This window comes from Thermobia domestica, chromosome 14 (assembly GCF_964235325.1).
Source record: "Thermobia domestica chromosome 14, izTheDome1.hap1.1, whole genome shotgun sequence".
NCBI lineage: Eukaryota > Metazoa > Arthropoda > Insecta > Zygentoma > Lepismatidae > Thermobia > Thermobia domestica.
In genome coordinates this window covers 71,932,904-71,952,126 of record NC_137467.1, presented here as the reverse complement: position 1 = coordinate 71,952,126, position 19,223 = coordinate 71,932,904, and the positions used below count along the sequence as shown (strand labels likewise).

The window sequence follows — 19,223 nt, the reverse complement described above, 5'->3', positions numbered from 1 at the left end:
TCCAAAATTTAGGACGGAGGCTCTTGCTCACTAAAAGCGTTTTCCTTGATTTTTTTTAAAAAAAGTATTCGTTTTTTTTCCTATGGTTCATACACAAATTTTCGTTGCAATTCTTCCTGTCCTTTACACACATCGTGCCCTACCCGACCCTTTTTTCAGGAAAATACGAAATCCGCATTCTCTCATTTTATGTCTGCAATATCTGTGCAAAATTTCATTCACTTCGGTTCACATCTTCTTACCTTTCGGGCATCAACTTTGAAAATTTTGTCTGGGTTCTTTTGCCCCCTAAAACAGATTTTCCGCAGAAAATAGAAAAAGCCCGAATTCGTTTATTTTTTGCGTATTGTCAATACAAAGTTTCGTTGCAACTCTTCATGTCCTTTACACACATCTGACATACTGTTACTAGCACTTTTGATTTTTCGTGATCAATGGTTTGGAAAGGTCTGTGCCCCATCCAACCGTTTTCTCCAGGAAAATACGAAACTTGTATCCTCATTCTACGTCTGCAATATCTGTGCACAATTTCATTCACGTCGGTTCACTTCTTCTTGCCTTTCGATCGTCAACATTCAAAATTTTGGGTGGGCTCTTTTGCCCCCTAAAACCGTTTTACCGCAGAAAATAAAGAAAACAGTAATGTACATTGAACATTATCTATGATTTGAATTCATTTTTTTAAATGCATTGAGTATATATCTTCATTATTTCGAGTTACATTTTAATGCCTACTTTACTGCCTATTTTTTAAATTGAAAGTGCCTATTTGCTTGTCTATTTTCCAGGTTTTAAATGCTTGTCTCTAATGTTGAGTTATGAGTTGATTAAATTGGGCATTTTCAACTATAATTGTCAAATTTAAAGAAACAAGTTTTACTGCATTTAGAGATATAAATAATGTTGTGCTATTGTTAGACAACAATGTAATATTAAAGTAACTAAACAACGATTAGAGAAGTTAAAGTATTTATTGAAGACAGAAGTATATTGAAGTTATTGAAAACAAAAAATATATAAAAAAAAGGAGAAAACAGTCAATAGTTCCTCAAACATCGAGCATGGGAACCGTAAGTTGAACCTTTTCCTCCAATAGCATAGTTTTCGTGTTAATAAGTTTTCTCTTTCCTTTAAACGGTATTTCTGTACTTTATTTAGAAGTTTGTAGAAGAGAAAGAGAAGACTAAATTACAGATACGTAATACAGGATAAGGTAATAATGATAATGATAAATTCTGTCATACAATAATATAATCTTTCAAAATTTCATCCGTGCACCTCACTCGAATTTTCTTAACCGTTAATTTTTTAGAACAAAACCTTCATCCCCATTATCCAGGTTTTATACGTGGAATTGGAGAACATTTTTCCTGATTAGTCGAGGGTATGGAAGGGTTTGTTCTCGTGGCGGTGAGACTCATCAACTTTATTCTGTATTTTGTCTTCATACGTATTCGACTAAATAGCACTTTACATAGTTCTCTCTTGCAACAAGTACATGACTGATATGCAATAGATATATAACAGTACAAGAGCAAACCTTAGTAAAGATAGTAAAATAAATGCGCTTAAACAGTTTTCATCTATATAAAAAAAACAATAATAATAATAATAATTAACATACATATTCTTTAGAGATACTTGACGATTTCAAGACGGTATGCCCAGAAGATAAGTGGCAAAAGTATTTCACCTAAATCTCTCCTTTCTTAAAAGATAAGTATCACAGCATCTACATTTTCCTTATGCTATTATGCTTTATTTATACCTTATGAAGCGATTTACAATAAAATTGAATTTTGAAATTCAGCTTTAGGTATTCTATATATTATATTGATATAATAACATACATTTGCACATTTGCGAGAAGTTTAGTAAGCAATCACAAATTGTATTCCGAAGTTCATCAAAATAAGAATGCTTCCTAGTTATAAAATAGTTTTTGAATCAGCTAAAAGTACATTTTGAAAGCAATTCTGATACTGTACGTTATTTCAAAAGTATGACAGCGGAATAATGTGTATAAAGAAAACATAGTTATAGCACAATCAAGATCTGAGGCGTGTAATCCCAGGCAGTGGTAAAAAGTTTAAGAAAAATTAAAATTTCCCCATCTGTATTAAAGAAACATATAAGAAATATTTGTAACATTATGTATAATATGGACTCTTTCCAACATACTACCCAAAAGCTATACCCCATTTATTTCATATTGAACGTATTATTCTTTTGAGAGAATAAGGAATTGACATATGGCTGCAAGTTGAATCGAATCAACAATAAGGGGTATGCTGAAACTCAAAATATCACATTTTGTGATATCTTAAGGCATTACAATAATAACTTTTTTTAAATAGTAATAGTTGTTAATGTTTTAATTTAGGGACTTATCCTCACAAGTAATTTGCTACTAGCATTGAAGTTAACTGTACAGACTGAATGAAAGTTGTACCAGCGTTGTATATGTAATTGAACATTAAACTTTTGCACAGAATTCTATGAATTTGAGACATAATGTACATCTCAGATGTAAACAGAACATTTTGTGTACTGTTCACTTTCGCTGGATAGGCATGCTTCAATGGAAAAGCATTTAGCAGTACTCCTACGGTTAGTTCCTTGCTAACGTTGATATAACATAAACCTGATGAATTTGCCAGGCATTTCGACAGGCTGCATTTAGATGAAAAGCAAATAGCGGGAAGAGCCTTTTTTCCCTCATAGTCTTACCCTGAAATCTCGTAACTCATTAGAAATCGTGAGTCTCGTTAAGAACTGAGCTCGCGAGAGAAGTCGCGAGTCTTGTTAAGGATTGAGTTTGTGAGAGGTTACAGGGGCAGGGTAATTTTCATCGGCAGAGGTTCAATGAAGACGTAGAGAAAAGTCAGAACCTAGTCTGAAAGCATCTACACTTTCGTCAAATTGGTCTACTCCTCCCATGTAAGTGTTATACTTTGGTACAACAGCATGATAGATAACTTGCATTTTACTTTACTTCTCTTGTTTTAAACAGTACCAACTCTATTTACTTTCGTAACTGATAACACAGATTGACAATTGGACGCTATTGTTACTATGTTATTTTTGTTCTATTTCATTATACATAATGAATCACTGACGATGAAATACACTGATTTTCTAAGTTCTTTCTTATGTAACTTTCCGTGTGGCAACGGGCACTTTGCTATGCGATTCTCTCCTATTGTTTCTGTACCACGAATCCCATTTTGACAGTTTCATGAGCAAAGGATGAGTTGTGAAAAAAAATATCGAAAATAAAAGTTGTGTGGTTTTAGATCAGAAAGAAGTCGTCTATCCATTTCAAGAACTACGCTGATCTTAGCCCAAATTCCTGCTACATTGACAGAGGAACACTCTTTGACCCTTGATATGGTTAAAAGTATATAAAATATCCTACTTCATAATCTGTAGCCAAACCTAAGAAGTTCCCACGGATAGTGTCATATGCGCACCATATGAAAAAACAAAAAATAAAATTTAATGAAAATGTTTATTATAAAAAGGTAACCAAAAAAGTTCTGTCGCATTTTGTGGAGGTCTGTGTTCAATTGGCCTTCACAGCTTGAGTGTAATGCAAATCGAGAGAAGGCGAAGGTCAGTCGTTGGTGTGACTATATCCAACATATTACCCGGTTGTAGTAGTTACACCGTGAACCTGAGTAAGGGCAGAGTGAACAAGGGACCTCCACAGAGCGTCTTAAGTATGCTGTACGAGTTCAAACTGGAATCAAACGCTGCTGCAGTGGAGCGGAAGATATGCCAAGTTTTTGATGAGAGTGTCTTAACTACGCGAACAGTGCAGCGGTGGTTTAACAAGTTTAAGGACGGTGACGAAACCCTCGAAGATGCACCGCGTGCCGGAAGACCAACCCATGTACAAAATGAAGATCTTCAGGCAGCAATTGACGCGAGCAGTGACCAAACATGTGAGGAACTGGGACTACAATTCAGTGTGAGTGGAGAAACCATTCGGCAGCACCTCCATCAACTTGTAAAGCACTTAAAGTTGGTTCGATGGATTCCACATGATTTGATTCCGGGCCAGAAGGCAACGCGAGCAGACACCTGTGTTTCTTTGTTTCCTCGTCTGAGGAAGGAGCCATTTGTGGACAGAATGTTGACATGTGATGAGAAGTGGGTCCTGTACGAAGCTCCACGGCGACGTCATCATTAGTTAGCATAACATGAACTGGTTCCAAAGGTTTTCCTGTGTGTTTGGTGGACTGCAGGCGGCATCGTGCATCGAGAAATGCTACCAGCTGGTCAGAGCATCAATGCAACTGTGTACCGTCAGCAGTTGAGCCGTGTTCAAGAAAGACTAAAATCTCTGGAGCCAGCACTTCCGAATCACAAACGTGTCCTCCTGTTACAGGACAATGCTAAGCCCCAGGTGTCTAGGATGACCCGGGACATCATTCTAGGCCTTGGATGGGAAATTCTATTGCATGCACCATACTTCCCTGACATTGCACCGTCCGATTATTAATTGTTCCATTATTTGGACAATCATCCTAGAGTACGCCAGTTCAAATCCCTAATAGGGGTGCAAAATGCACTTAATACCTTCTTCGCTTCAGGGCCCACCAAGATCTACCGCGACGGAATCCATGCCCTTCCAGAACGTTGGCAGAAGGTCGTCGACGCTGATGAGGACTATTTTTGATATTCCAGGTACATCTTAGGTGACATATCGATGTTCGAAGGTGGTGAGTGAAAAAGCAACAGAACTTTCCTGGTTACCTTATATGTATTTCTGTAATTAGAACTTAATATTCTTCCATCTATACCATCTAGATAAAAACTCTCCATTGTTTCCAACAATTCTAGAGAGGAAACTCAAGATCCTAATAGAGTGATTAGAAACGGTTTATATAAAAATATTATTTGTAAATTGTGAGGGTAATAAATGATTGGGAATAAAACGTAAACTAGTATTTTTTTCTTTAAAAAGTATGGAGATAGCAGCTTACATAAAACGCAAATGAAAGTACACTAAACAAAAAGTTATCGATTTACTCGCAAGGAATATTGACATTGAAAAAAAGAAAAGAAATTAACTTCAATCGTTGTAAAATATGCTGATCCGTAACTGACTGAACTAGATACATAATGTCGATTGTCATCTGTAGCTGACATCTCAAATTATACCTTAGAAAAATTAAGGAAAAACATTATTTTACATCAAAATAAATATTCTATTTATACATTCCCTAAATACTATAACTTGTTCAAAAAATACCGAGACAAAGACGTCGTTACTTTGATACGTTGTACTTCTGAAGTGATGAATGTTTTTCTGTTCTCATATCTGTCTCACCGTTTCAGATTTTTCAGATTGCAACGGATTTTATGGACACGCTGAAAGATTTTAAGAACAATGAGTAAAGTGCTGCCCCCAAGCGGAATGCATTAGACCTTCCAAATTTTGGTAACAGGTTTTGATCTTACCTTGATCCAAGCTTTCAGGAAATTTATACATCACCCCCCACTTTGTGGGTTCAGGTTCAAGTACATCCCCAGTAAGACTTCCCTTTTAGCCTTCTCCGGAGCATTCATTCTGTAATGTACAAGAACTGCTAACTGTTTCTGACTATGATATTCGCTTTCATGACTTGATACCCCATTTCCTTCACTATAGTTTTGATTGCCGTATCTGAATGATATATATGGTATAGCATGGTCTTCATCTGGTTCAAGGCGCAGATCTTTATTGTTAGAATCTTCAGTTCAGCTCTCTGATGCATTTGGAGAAAATGCTATAATTCTTGTACGACAATGTATTTTCTTCAGTCCCGAAAAACTCTCTTTTAAATTAATAATAATTAGCTACGAGTAAATTCAATTGACGGCCGTGTTCACCAACAAAGTTCAACTGTTGAATGAGATTCATAATGAATTTCAGTGAAAATGTTTGTTGTAGGAACAACGTTCAATGTTAAATATCAAACAAATTGTGGATGAACTAAGTATAACATTCAACGGTTGGTTTTCGGAGTTTAACTTCGTCGATCTTAGTCAATAATAGTTGTGAATTTTGTATGCAATGTCGAACTGTGATATCGACGAGTTTAAAGATATCTTTCGTTTACACCGACTAACAGAAGATATCTTTCGCCACTCATGCTTCACTATTTCGATACTTATATTCATATGTTTGTTTTATTTCAGGTATTTTCGAAAATAAGATCCTGGATCAGGTCACGACGGAATAGAGATCGAACTATTCAAAGGGAACAACTTTTTTACAATCCATTAGTGGATGATTTATCACCAGATAATCCTGAACCTGACCATCCAGTTGAAGAGCCTTATTATTCATATTTCTACCTAGACTTTATTCTTTATATTGACGCTCCATACGAGCTAGACCTCAAAATCCTGGAAGCGCAGGGACGTTCGATTGAAAATATTATTTCAGGTATGCTACTATTGTACGAATAAGTTAATTATTTTATATGTATACGAGCAAAAGTGCATTCACACTTTCAATTTTCATATCCTGCAACGTTGAACAACAACAATGCAGATAAACTTGATTGCTTGAGAACTACATAAGGTGTTCTACAAGTGCACTAGTTTGTTTGAAAAATGTCAGTGTGCCAAACAGCAAAAAAATATCCATGCTTCTGCGAGGAATAAAAAAATCGGGTAGAAGACACCGTTTAGTATCTACAGAACAATTGCTATAATGAAAATGTTACAAAGAAATCTTATTTAACATAAGACATACAAGGAAAAGTCATTGTTGGTCAAATATTCATTTCACAAGTTACAGTATTTTGTAAAATCTCTGAATGTTTTACATTATTCGTTTCAACGTTACCTTGACTTTTGATAGTTATCAGTTTTAATAACTGTACTAAAACTTGATGAATTAAAATATCAAGTCGAGGTGTTTTCACTTCCATCATTGTTTTGCGATAATATTTTTTTTATCAGCAAATCTATCGTAGTTCTTATTTTTATAAAATGTATTATTATTATTATTATTATTATTATTATTATTATTGTTATTATTATTTTCCATTTACACATTAAAGCTAACAAGAATATTTTCTGGAGTTATGTTACTGGTTTCCAGTGTGTTCGGAAAATGAAACAAAAAAGAAAAAGAAAGACAATGTAAGAGATTAAAAGTAAGATATGCGGTGTGTGTCAGTTCAATTTACTAAAACCACTGCATCAATAGAAAACATGTCATATGTTTTAAATATGACCAATAGTCATATTTTGTGTGTACATGGGTTTGTGTAATTTAATCCCCAATTAATAACAAGCATGTTTTTATTAGAAGCATATACGATATCAGAAGAATAAGACTTCTCTCTTGTAACACGCCGTAACTATCCCTTGCTATATTCTAAGTAATCGAGAACTGTAATTATGTAAAAGAAGAATAAACAAAAATGAATTAAAACATAATCAAATATGAATATCAATGAATGTTTCGGATAATATTTCAATTGTAGATATATCTACTCTTTCTCTCTTTCTCTCGGTTAATATGTGCATGATTCTTACATCTTATCTCTAGATAGAGAACTTGGAACAAAGAGAAATCATCATATACCTTGCAAGAACAAATTAAATTTTGACGTGTAGTGGGTTTGAACTCAATACCCCAGGATTTCTAGCCCAGTGTCTTATAACACCTTACATGAAATAATGGTCGAAGAGAGAAAGGAGGGAAGGAAAGTTTGATTTAAATACAGAAATAAACACAGAAAATTTGCCGAATGAAGGCTTAAGTAGCTAAGTCTCTATTAGGACAACTCTTTTGAAGAAATCTTGAGTGTGACACAATATTCATTTTCTCCCATAGAAGCCTGTGTGTCTTGGTAGGTATTCAATTAATTACGCTGAAATCTAAAAGATACGCCTTGTGTGGTAAAAAAAACAAAACATTATTATCTGTCACAAAGATTTTTGTCGCGGGTCTACATTGTTTAACCCTTCCAGGAATCGATGATATGAACAATCAATCCATACAATATGCATCCACTTTTTAATTTAATTATGTTTAACAAATTTATTCAAGTATCAAATATGAATAAAGTAATTATTTACATTTATTTTACTATTGCTGTTCACACAGCAATCTGAAAAAATAAAAATTAGAACAAATCTTCATAGCTTAGCACTTAATGTTAATATAACAAAAGTATTTCAACTAGTCTAATACATTAAGTTTGTTACAGATGTTCTAAAAGAAGCGAGAATACAATATTGCGGTACGTATATTACTTAATGATTTTAGAATGTCCTACGACTTGATTAAGAGGGAAATACTGTACAACATTCCTACAGAATTTGGAATACCTATAAAGCTGGTTAGATTAATTAAGATATATTTAAATGAATCCCAAAGTAAAGTCTGAGTAAGAAAATTCTTGTAAATAGGGTTTCACTTCTAGAATGGTCTAAAACAAGGAGTTGCGTAGTCACCATTATTATCGAGCTTTGTTCTGGAATACGCTGTAAGGAAAATCAAAGATAGCAACGAAGGAATAGAGCTGAGTGGTATTCACCAGTTTATGGCATATGCTGATGATATAAATCTGATAGGGGATGGTAGGAGAACAATTCATTATTCTAACACTCTTCTATTCGCTGACGACCTTAAAATATTCTCCAAAATTAATTCGCTTGAATACTGTGCAAAACTGCAAATAGACTTTAAGAACTGGTGTGACAATAACAAGTTTAAGTTGAACGTAAATGCAAAACTCTTTCCTTTACCCGCAAAGAAAACACCATTAAATATGACTATTCTATTGAAGAAAGTATTATAGAGAAACCTACTTTAATTAAAGGTCTAGGAGTGCTATTTGATCCTAAATTACGTTTTACTTATCACATTGAAACAATTGTTAATAATTCATACAGAAATCGTGACTTTGTTATGAGAATACGTAAAGAGTTTCAAGACGATGCTACGTTAATGAAACTCTACTTCTGTTTTGTGTGAGCGCAATTAGAATATGTGACTCTGTCTTGGTCACGAACAACACTAAAACATATAGATATGATTGAAAGAATACAATCAAAATTCTTGAGATTAGTTGCTTATAGAAAAACTAGCATGTATCCAAAATACGAGTCATATTCAGAAATAGTACAAAACTTCAATATGAACACGTTGAAACAACGGAGAGAATATACGGATCTTTTATTTTTACACAAATTACTACATAGTAAAATTGACTGTCCAGAATCTTATTTCGAAGGTTCAATTACATGTCCTATCAGGTAAAACCCGCGTAGGAAATAGCATTACATTTTACTGCAAAAAGGCAAGAACAAATATCCTCGCTAAGTCTCCTATATAGAGGATGAGTGCTTCCTACATTGCAATTAAAACAACATATGCTTTAAATGTTTTTGGAATGTCGGAGACAGTATACAAGAAAAGCCTTAAAAATATATGTGATAATGAAAACGTTGTTAATAAGATAAATGTATAATGTTTATATATATATATATATATATATATATATATATATATATATATATATATATATATATATATATATATATATATATATATATATATATAACTAAGGGTAATTGTATTTTTAAGGAACTACACTGTAACTTGGCCGAGAGCCTGTAGTGTTGAATAAATAAATAAATAAATAAACATGAGAAAGAAATGCAGAGGCCTTCTCAAACGCTTGCAGGGCCATGACTTTAGAGATAAATGCAGCGAACACTAAATACATAGAAGTTCGCCAGGATGGCAATACTACAAATTATAATTTCGTCAAGATATCAAATAATGATTTCTACCAAGTAGATACTTTCAGATGCCTTCGAACAATATTAACAGATCAAAACCACATGCATGAAGAAATTAAATGTTTACTGAAAGCAGAAAATTCGTGTTATTATTCGGTTCAAAATCTTTCGTCTTCTGTCGAGGAATTTGAAGCGTAAAATATAGAAAATGACAATCATGCATGTTTTGTTGTATGCATGCGTGCTTACTGCGAGCGAAAAACGTAGATTGGAAGCATTTGAGGATGAAATCTTCGGATCAAAGGGAAACGGGAATGATGATTGCCAGAAACTTCATGATAAGGAACTGCATAATTTATACCATTCAACAAACATCGTTAGGGTCATCAAGTCTAGGAGGCCCAAGTGTGGGCAGGTCACGTAGCTAGAATGAAAAAAAAAGTAGTTACACTTTCAAAGGTTTGACTGGAAACCCAAGCAAAGAACACGGCATTGAACGTCCGGGTTCCATAGGCCATACAGTTAGTTACTTAGTCAATTTTACTTCTCTTTCAGAAAACAATATTTTTTTGTACTTATTCACATTTAAATGAAACTTCTATTCCCTCTGCTGTTAATTTCCGTATATACTTATCTTTCTTGTGATTTTTATTTGACGCAGGCAAAATGCCACAATTAGAGAGGCACCAAACAGCCCTGAGAAGATTACAATACAGAATTGATTTATTCACAAGAGACTTAAGAGTTGAACGCCAAAATACAAGTGAGAATATAAGATCTAATTTCTCACCTTGGGTAAAAACAAAAAGACAGGTAAGTCTAATTCGTATCATATTAAAATATAAATCAATGTTTTAACTTTTAATTAAAAGCACTATCGTTCAAATGTAACATGCTAAAGGACTAACTATTCCCAAAATTTCAGATTTTTTTTAATCCAGGCCCATTGGAGATATTGGACAGTAAAACGTGCCAAATTGGGATAATTCCCCAACTTTACGATTTTTTCCCCAGGCCTTTGGGAGCAGCTTGTAACGTGCCTTAGGTATGGCTCCGTCGTGGGCCACCGGCCGTTAATGACCAGGACAAATATCTATAAAGGGAAACATGCCCTACAATAATTATTGTTAAATGAGGGAAATTAGGCGAGATCCTCCTAGTGCAAATGTTAACTATATGTTCTATAATAATTCCCATCTATAGGATTTCTGCGTATTTCAGCTTAGCAAAACAAAAGACCATGATATAAATAATCAGAAAGATGCCATTAGGATATTGAAATAAAAGGTTATATATGTGAATTGAAAACTTTATAACAATAATTCAATCAAGCAATCTCTACTTTCAATGGATTTGAACAAGAATAGTAGTTTCTACATATGTAAATTTATATCCTGATATATATATTTTTATACTGGATGAAACTGTTTTTACTGTAAGTATATTTAAGGAGTCTAATAGAGTAGCAGCATCTACCCTACCACAATTCCATATCATTAATTTTCTAAAAAAAAAAAAAATTATATTCAAAATTGTTTTAATAACACACCGTTCTATAATTCAAATAGATATAACATATATTTAGTCCTAATTAATGTAATACCTTAAATCAGAGAATATAACAAATTAGTATAACAACTCACCCATTTACAAAAGTGATATCTTATTCCATTCACTCCCGATTTAAGTAAGTGGGTGTCACAGTACAGAACTTTTCATCCACACAATATCACCAAACCGAAATAACACTATTCAGAAATTAGATACCAATACTTTAGAAATATCCGAATATAGATTTCTTTTTCAGGAATAAACGGTAAAATTCACTAATTCTGAAAACGCATGATATATATAATAACCTTATACACAGTTGAATATAGCAGAACAGATAGTGCCCACTTGCACAGTAGCAATCGAATGGCTAAGCCATCCTCTTCAAGCACCGTCGTAGGTACGTAATTCACCACTTTCCGCCAGAGGCGCTAAAAAAAATTACATCTTTATTTCGGGTTGCATACTCGTCAGGTAATACACTCCTTTTTTTTTTTTTTTTAAAGTGTGGATAAAATTTCCGCACGTAACAAGCTACAGGTCTGCAAATTTTTTAGTATAAACTTATGACCCCGGACTACATGCACACACAATTCCCAAACATGTCTTCAATGTCCAAAAATGTTGCTGCTATAGGCCCTGATGTCACCCCTTTTAAGTGGTTTTTGGCAAAAATGTTAAGAGATCAAAATGTTAGCTCTGCACAAGTTGGAGACGTCCAGCAACTTTCAATTTGGTAGGACAAACACATGCTGAGATGTTCAAAACAACGTAAATGCTTAAAATCGAGAAAACGCAAAATGGCGGCAGCCGCTGCGTCGCCATGCGATGTTGAAAAAAATAATTAATTGCGGTTTTGAAGTACTCTAATATAGGATAAACATTCATTAAAAAATTAGACTTTTTGGAGATGTTCGAGCGGCAATTTTCCGTTTTTCTCGATCACTTAGCTTGGATTGACCCTTTTATGAAAAAAAAAATCACCGAGCACCTTACACTCTTCAAATTTGTTAGAGACCTTTCGATATTAAGGATTTGTAATATTACCAACCCTGCGATTATTTCGAACTTGGATTACATCAATGTATTTCTATTCGTTGAGGTTAGGTTTTTTCAATTCGATTTCCTCAGAAAGGTACCACTCATGAAGCTTGAGGTGGACACCCCTGCATTAAGGTCTAAGACTCGCCCTCACTACCGTTCACTTTCTGACATCACAAACACATTTTGAGAGGATGGTTCGAGCTTTAAGGATTTACCTTATATGAAAATGAAGAGGCAGAATAGGCGTGGTTAGTGTCTTCGTCTTCGAAACAAAACCATTTGCTCGGAGGGACTCGTGGTACTTGAATTTAGATTTTTCAAGAGCAATATTGACAAGAGGGAGGAAAAGAATGGACTTGCATCTACTGACGAAGGTACAGTAAAATCTCCGAAACAATACAGTGACAACGCTAGACTTATATTTTTTTAATGTAAATTCCTTAACTCCTATCCTGTTCTCCTGTATTCAAATTTTGGCCACACTGTCATTTCTATGGATGGCAACACTGATTATTCTTCCGATTCGTATTTTCAGGTGTAGAATAACATTATCTATTATTGTGGTAAGTTACCTTTCATTATCTGTTTTCACCTACGAAAAACGGGCAAAAGAAAAGTTGTTAGCTTTTGAAAAATATTTAGTAGTCTGCCCCCTTAAGTCTTTTTTTTTTTGTTTCATTGTATAGAGTAATTAATATTTGTTTCTCTTACTTTTCAATAACTACTTCATTATAATTGGTGTTTTTGTGTACCTATTTAGATAGAACTGGAAGATCAGATTTTACAACTTTTATCAGACAAAAAAAAGCTTGTGCGTATGATTAAAAATGAAGAAAAGGAAATGGACGAACTTAAGAGAAGACTTGCACTGGTCAGTGACCTAAGACTAAGGAGGGTATGTACAAGTGAATCCATTTCTTTAATGACAATTTTAATAAGAATTATAACATAAATTGTAATATTATAGTACGCGGCACTCGTACTGGCGTATGACCCTGAGCGTTGCTCTCATGTTGACCAACTTAGTTGCAATGACATTACCAGCGCAATGAAGTGGAAGACTGCTTCGGCCGAAACTAAGATAGAAATGTGACGCTTCAGACGTAAGACAGTAACGAATATATATCTGAGAATGTAAGTGAAACAACCATGTTTCTAGCTTATTTTTAAGTGTTTTACGGCTGTTTTATTTTCTCGGATATCTCACTGTCGTTATTGCTTTCTTATAAAACTTGATTTTATCAACGAGAATTAGCTTTAAAAGATTAATTTTATTACTCCCCATAAATTTTAAATTTGCGTCAGTTCTAAAAGGAATGTACAACTACAATTCTATAGTGCGTCCTTTTAGTACTACTGTGTAAAACTGTTTGAAGACACTAATCTCAATAAATTTTAAACTTACATTATTAGGTTATAACAGTTGTTCCTAAACTTTCTTCAGCAAAATCCAGGATCACCGCAAAATATTCAATGGTGTAATATGATTTCTAATTTTTAGGTACTTTATAATTTTAAATAAATTTCAATAGTTTATTTTTAAGTTAAATCTACCTAACTGTATTAGATAAAGTCCCAGCAGTAAAGAGCCTAGCACAGACAACACTATTTTGTTGGTTCTAGAAACCCAGATATTCGCTAGATAACATTGGCATTGCGGCATCCATCTAGCCTGTTGTGAGGACAATTGGGGACCTGCTTTGAAAAAGGAAGTAGCGTACTCCGATCTAGAAAGCCAGCACTAATTGTGAGTAGAACCAATCTGCTGAGTACATATCACTCAAGTGTGATAATCAATGATGGTTTCAGAAGACTTTTTCCAACGGGACTTTATATAAACATGGAGGGGAGGTTGAGAGTAGTATTGTTTTTGTTTCGACTCAGGCCCGTCTTTCAGAGCCGGTATCTGAAAATTAAAACCGGTACGAGTTATCATTATTGCCTTTTATTTCTTTCCTTTATTTTTTTCCATTTTGGTATTGGTAAAAGGGGATTTGGATAAAGAAAACAGGAAACAAAACTACAAACAGGAAATAAAAAGACAAGACAAAGCAAACAAAACAAAGAATAAACTATGCAAAACTCAAGTATCGACTAATACGATTTCCAAGTATCGACTAATACGATTCTAATACTAAATTGATTACTAATCAAATCAAAGTTATCTAAATTCCATCTGATCTACCCTATCATTTCGTACCTCTGTTTGCTATTTTTATTTATTTAATCCTAACCCTAGAAATATTTAGTTAGACACTTCTAACTATCTAGTTGCTTCTATTTCTGGTATTTATATGTCTCTGTTATTATTATTATTATTATTATTATTATTATTACTATTTTTAAAACTATTTATACGTTATTTCTTGATTTAACTTGGTTGAATCCATGTTTATTGGCTATGATTGTTATGTTTTAATTATTCTTTAAATTTTCTTATGCTTCATTTATTTATTCTGTTTATTTTTGATTAGATGTTTATTTAGTATTTATTTTTTATTAATGTATAATTTTATTTATTTTGGTGGACTTCTTCTACCTTCAGGTTTTCCCTGTATGAGCTTGGTTTTTAACTACTATTTCAGATTTCTCTCCTGTGATCATATTTAATTCTTTCATTATTTATACACTGTTGCCCGGTTGCACCAACCGAAGATTAAGATCGGATAAGATAATCCATTGATTATTTTTATCTTTGGATAAGAATCTTACATCGTTGCACCAACAGTTTGTGAGAAAGGATTAACTTATCCACGAGTAATCGGAAGCTGTATAAAACTATGACGTTTATGGCATGGCGTCATGCGATATCATGCATTTGATTGGCTAAAACAGTGCAGTAACAACTGAAAACTGATTCGCGTAGCATGTGGTAACTTTTGTACTAGATATGGGAAAAAAGCGGGTAAAGTTTACTGCTCGGAAAGGCAAATATGTTTTAATGCTTTTGGACAAACATATCCTTTAACAAATGATAATAATAATAAAGTCATATCAAATACTAAAAAGAAGCTGTTTCTAATATTCCAAAATATATCGCTTTTTTTTGGATAAGCGAAATGACGTGGAAGATCAACCGGCGAGAGCTCATGTAGTTCGGATCTTACATTAAGCTGTAGGACCGCATCTTATATAGCCTCGCTGCTAAAACGGATGCTAAACTCCAAACCAAATCCAATATAGATATCTAAGGTCCAAATATTAAATTGAAAAAAATTAGAAGAATAGCTTTTTTCTAGCAGATCAAACTCCTTTATCCGGCTGTTAAGAGACATTTTCAAGTAAGGGTGGTTAGTCCATTTTTCTTAAATAATTTTTGACTACAAACTACGCTAAGCTTCACACAAATACCGTCTTGTTTAAAATCCAACGTTCGGTATTTGCACTGAAGTATAGGTTAGGATAGGATAGGGAGAAGTAGAGAATATTAGGATAGAATACGGTAGCGTAGGGTAAGTTAGATTACGTTAGCTCAATGCTTTGCCAATTTTTTCAAATGTAGGGTAGGGTAGAGTAGGTTAGTTTACGTTAGCTCAATGTTTAACCCGTAATAGGGCGCACGGCGTACAAAGTTCCGCAGCAAATACTTTTTGTATTGTATGAGACACAATGCGGCACCCCCGCCGCTCACCCCCCACCTTATCTACCCCCCACTACCCCTCTACCTGACCCTTAGAGAGAGAACCAGTTTGAACGCTCAGCTCTGGCTAGGCTAGGCGTTTTAGGAAGAAGTGTTGTCTTTTGTACGCCGCGCGCCCTATTGTGTGAGTTTTTGTGCGGACACTTGTACGCCGCGCGCCCTACACCGGCATTGTTTTTAGAAACATTTTACGTACTTGTTTTAGTGAAATCGTCTTGTTTTGCGTTTCATGTCGCCGTGTGTTGTGTGTTTGTAATGTATTATAATTTGAATCTGTAATTAGATCTATTACTTTGTAGAATTTTGTGTTAAAGATATTTTGGCTACAATGGAAAATGAAGAAAGAAATCGTTTGCTTTCTTTACTTGATAGCGTTTAGAAAGAAATCCAAGAAGAAGAAAGAAATGCTAAACCTGGTATAGAGACTTTGCGTAACCATTTGTTTGCAAATAACGAAGATGATAGTAGAAGTAATGAACCTGCTCAAGACGATGTCATCGAAGGGGAAGGATCTGATTAGTCCGAAGATGAATTGGAACACAGTGGTCACGATACGGAGTCAGAAATATCTGCTAATGAAGAAACTGCAATAGAAGATGATAGTGATGGAACAGTAAACCGGAATGTGTTAATTGGAAAAGACAAGGAAACTGAATGGAATGCTCACATGAACGATGCTAATTTACGTGGAAAAGTGCGAAGACAAAATATTATTCGAGCGAAAAGAATAGGAGATCGTCTTCCTACACCAAAAAGTGAAGCTTTGGCAACGAAAACCTCATACGAAACTTGGAAGCTACTTTTCCCTGACTCGCTCATTGACGAAATTGTTGAGTATACCAATGTTTGGATACGGACAAATAGAGCAAACTATGGGCGTGAAAGGGACGCTAAAGAGACTGACCGATTAGAAATGAATGGTGTTATGGGTTTGTTATTTCTTGCCGGTGTGCTGCAGTCCTCACATATACGTATGGAAGATCTATGGGCAAACGATGGACTAGGAATTGAGTACTTTCGTCCCACAATGTCGGTCAGACGTTCCATTTTATATTAATTTCTTGTAATAAAGTCAAGTTTTCCTAACTTTTAGTTTTTTTTACCTGTAACTGCTTAAAATGATAAGTTTAAATAAATTTTGTTTTAAAAAATGTCAAATTTGAAATTTTTTAACATATAAATAGTTTAAAAAACAACTTAGGACTGAAAAATTACAGTAAATATGTCTTCAGGGACCAAATGTGTGTATGTGGTACTTTGTACGCCACGCGCCCTATTACGTAACTTTTCCTTATGCGCCCTATTAAGGGTTAACCACTGTTTTAAAATTTAGGGCAGAAAAATGAAATGAAATCTTTAACGTCCCACGTTTATGCCACTTAGGCTAAGGAAGACAAGTGAATGATAGAAAAATTGGTGGAATGAGAATTGGAAGAAATAGGAGTACCCTGAGAAAACCTACGGACACGATCTTGTCCAAAACAAATTTTCTTAGCCTGCAATCGAACAAGGGACCCCACGCACCAGAGGTAAGCGCCTTACAATCAATATTTAGGCCATTATTTTAAGTGTAGAGAAGAGTAGGAAAGGTTAGGTTAGGTTAACTCATCATATTGCCGTGTCTCACCATCACACTGTATTTAACAGTTATATGAGTATGAGTGGGGGAATAATAGGGACATCAACAATGAGGTTATGTGTCCCCGTCTCGCCCCCCACGACTCTGTTCGAACCACCTTTTTAAAATCCAAATTTTGATATAGATTTACATCTACATTGCCTCGCCAGTTCCGCTAAAAAAAAAAGGTTTAAGTTTACATTTGCGTCGCCAGTTGGTTATACTTCATTCCAGAAAGTAGCACTGGTGTACGTAAATATCGTCATCTTTATAAAGTAAAGTTTATTTTAGTAATTGACTGTCGAGTTTGCATAATGTTACCAATTCGCGATGCGGTGCTGATTTACGTATGGATCCAGCACTAATTTCTTGCATATATTTACTTCTTTTTCAGTAAATCGACTTTTTGTATCTTAAATAATCATTCTTGGGTGAGGCATTCCCTTGTACAGATTCATTTTAGGGGAACTTCAGTGTATGTATACGATAAGAACTATTGCGCAAAAGACATTAACCAACCCTTGCTAGATGGTCACTAAAAGCATGAATGCTATTTAAGCAAGTCACGGTAGGAGCGCAGAGGAGTGACCCGATCGGTAACGAGGGTGTGCGTTAGCGAAGGTGGATATAGATATAAACGAGGATAGTGCAAACACTATATATGGCATCAAATTACCTTACATGTTGAATAATGTATTTGTTCGTTAGTAAAAACGTTATAGGTAATATCCCAATTTTTTATTCCTTGTATATTTGTGTTCCAAATTAAGGGTTAAGTGCTGTATCGCCGGACCAGTTTTAGGAAATTTACCGGGTAAATTGGTTAATTTATTTTGATTTCTGATGAAGAATTATTGAAAGTCATGTGATGGGAAAAGTTGAAGTTAAGGAAGTGTTTGTTGTTGGTTGTTTTCGATGTAACCGGCATTACATATGTAGGCGGAAGGACTATTTGGCGGATAGGTACACTTGCTATGATTTATGGCGCGTATGTGTCAAAGTTCATACACTCATATTTGAGTTTTATCGAATTATATCTTAACTAAATGTAAGTTAACCAACCTAACCTGCTAGGTGGCCACTACGACAATGTGTTTCTGCAAACAGTGCAGATAGTTATTAGTATGAACCCATGACAAGTGCTATTGAAACTCGTATTATTACCAAAATTCACATGTTTTCACTCCCTCCCTCGCTCCTTTCGGATACACTTCTTCGCTATCGTGTGAGTCCACTAGCTTCGCCCTGCCCCGACTGGGTTGGTAGCATTTCTGCTTTATAGTGGCCACCTAGTACAAGTTGTTTTGTTTTTTGCACTGTAGTTTTTATGCCATACCTATATCCGGACTCCATATTTATACGAATATATTGATTTTTTATTCCAAGCTGTAAAAGTTTATACTATCTGTTTTTCGAGATAATTGACTTGTAACTCAACCTAACCTAACCTAAGGCTTAAGTTTAGAGTTGCTCCTCCAGTTTCATACCTACAAAAAGCAGTAAAAACATCAAAACGTGCAATTTTACTATCCGGATCCACAGTATAAGCAGTAGTAGTAGTGAGAGTAGGAGTAGGAACGGGTTAGAAGGGTTCTGCTCTTGACATAAAAT

At 34.6% G+C, this 19,223-nt stretch overlaps 1 protein-coding gene across 1 annotated transcript in view; it reads left to right on the top strand.

The window, feature by feature from the left end:
* The first annotated feature begins 1,061 nt into the window (after nucleotides 1-1,061).
* The window catches only part of LOC145669869 (uncharacterized), a 38,404-nt gene continuing 20,242 nt past the window's right edge, over nucleotides 1,062-19,223 (top strand). The window contains exons 1-4 of the mRNA XM_081738214.1: nucleotides 1,062-1,070; nucleotides 6,190-6,439; nucleotides 10,421-10,572; nucleotides 13,115-13,249. Of these exons, the coding sequence (XP_081594340.1) occupies nucleotides 1,062-1,070; nucleotides 6,190-6,439; nucleotides 10,421-10,572; nucleotides 13,115-13,249 (546 nt within the window). The remainder of the gene's footprint in view (nucleotides 1,071-6,189; nucleotides 6,440-10,420; nucleotides 10,573-13,114; nucleotides 13,250-19,223) is intronic.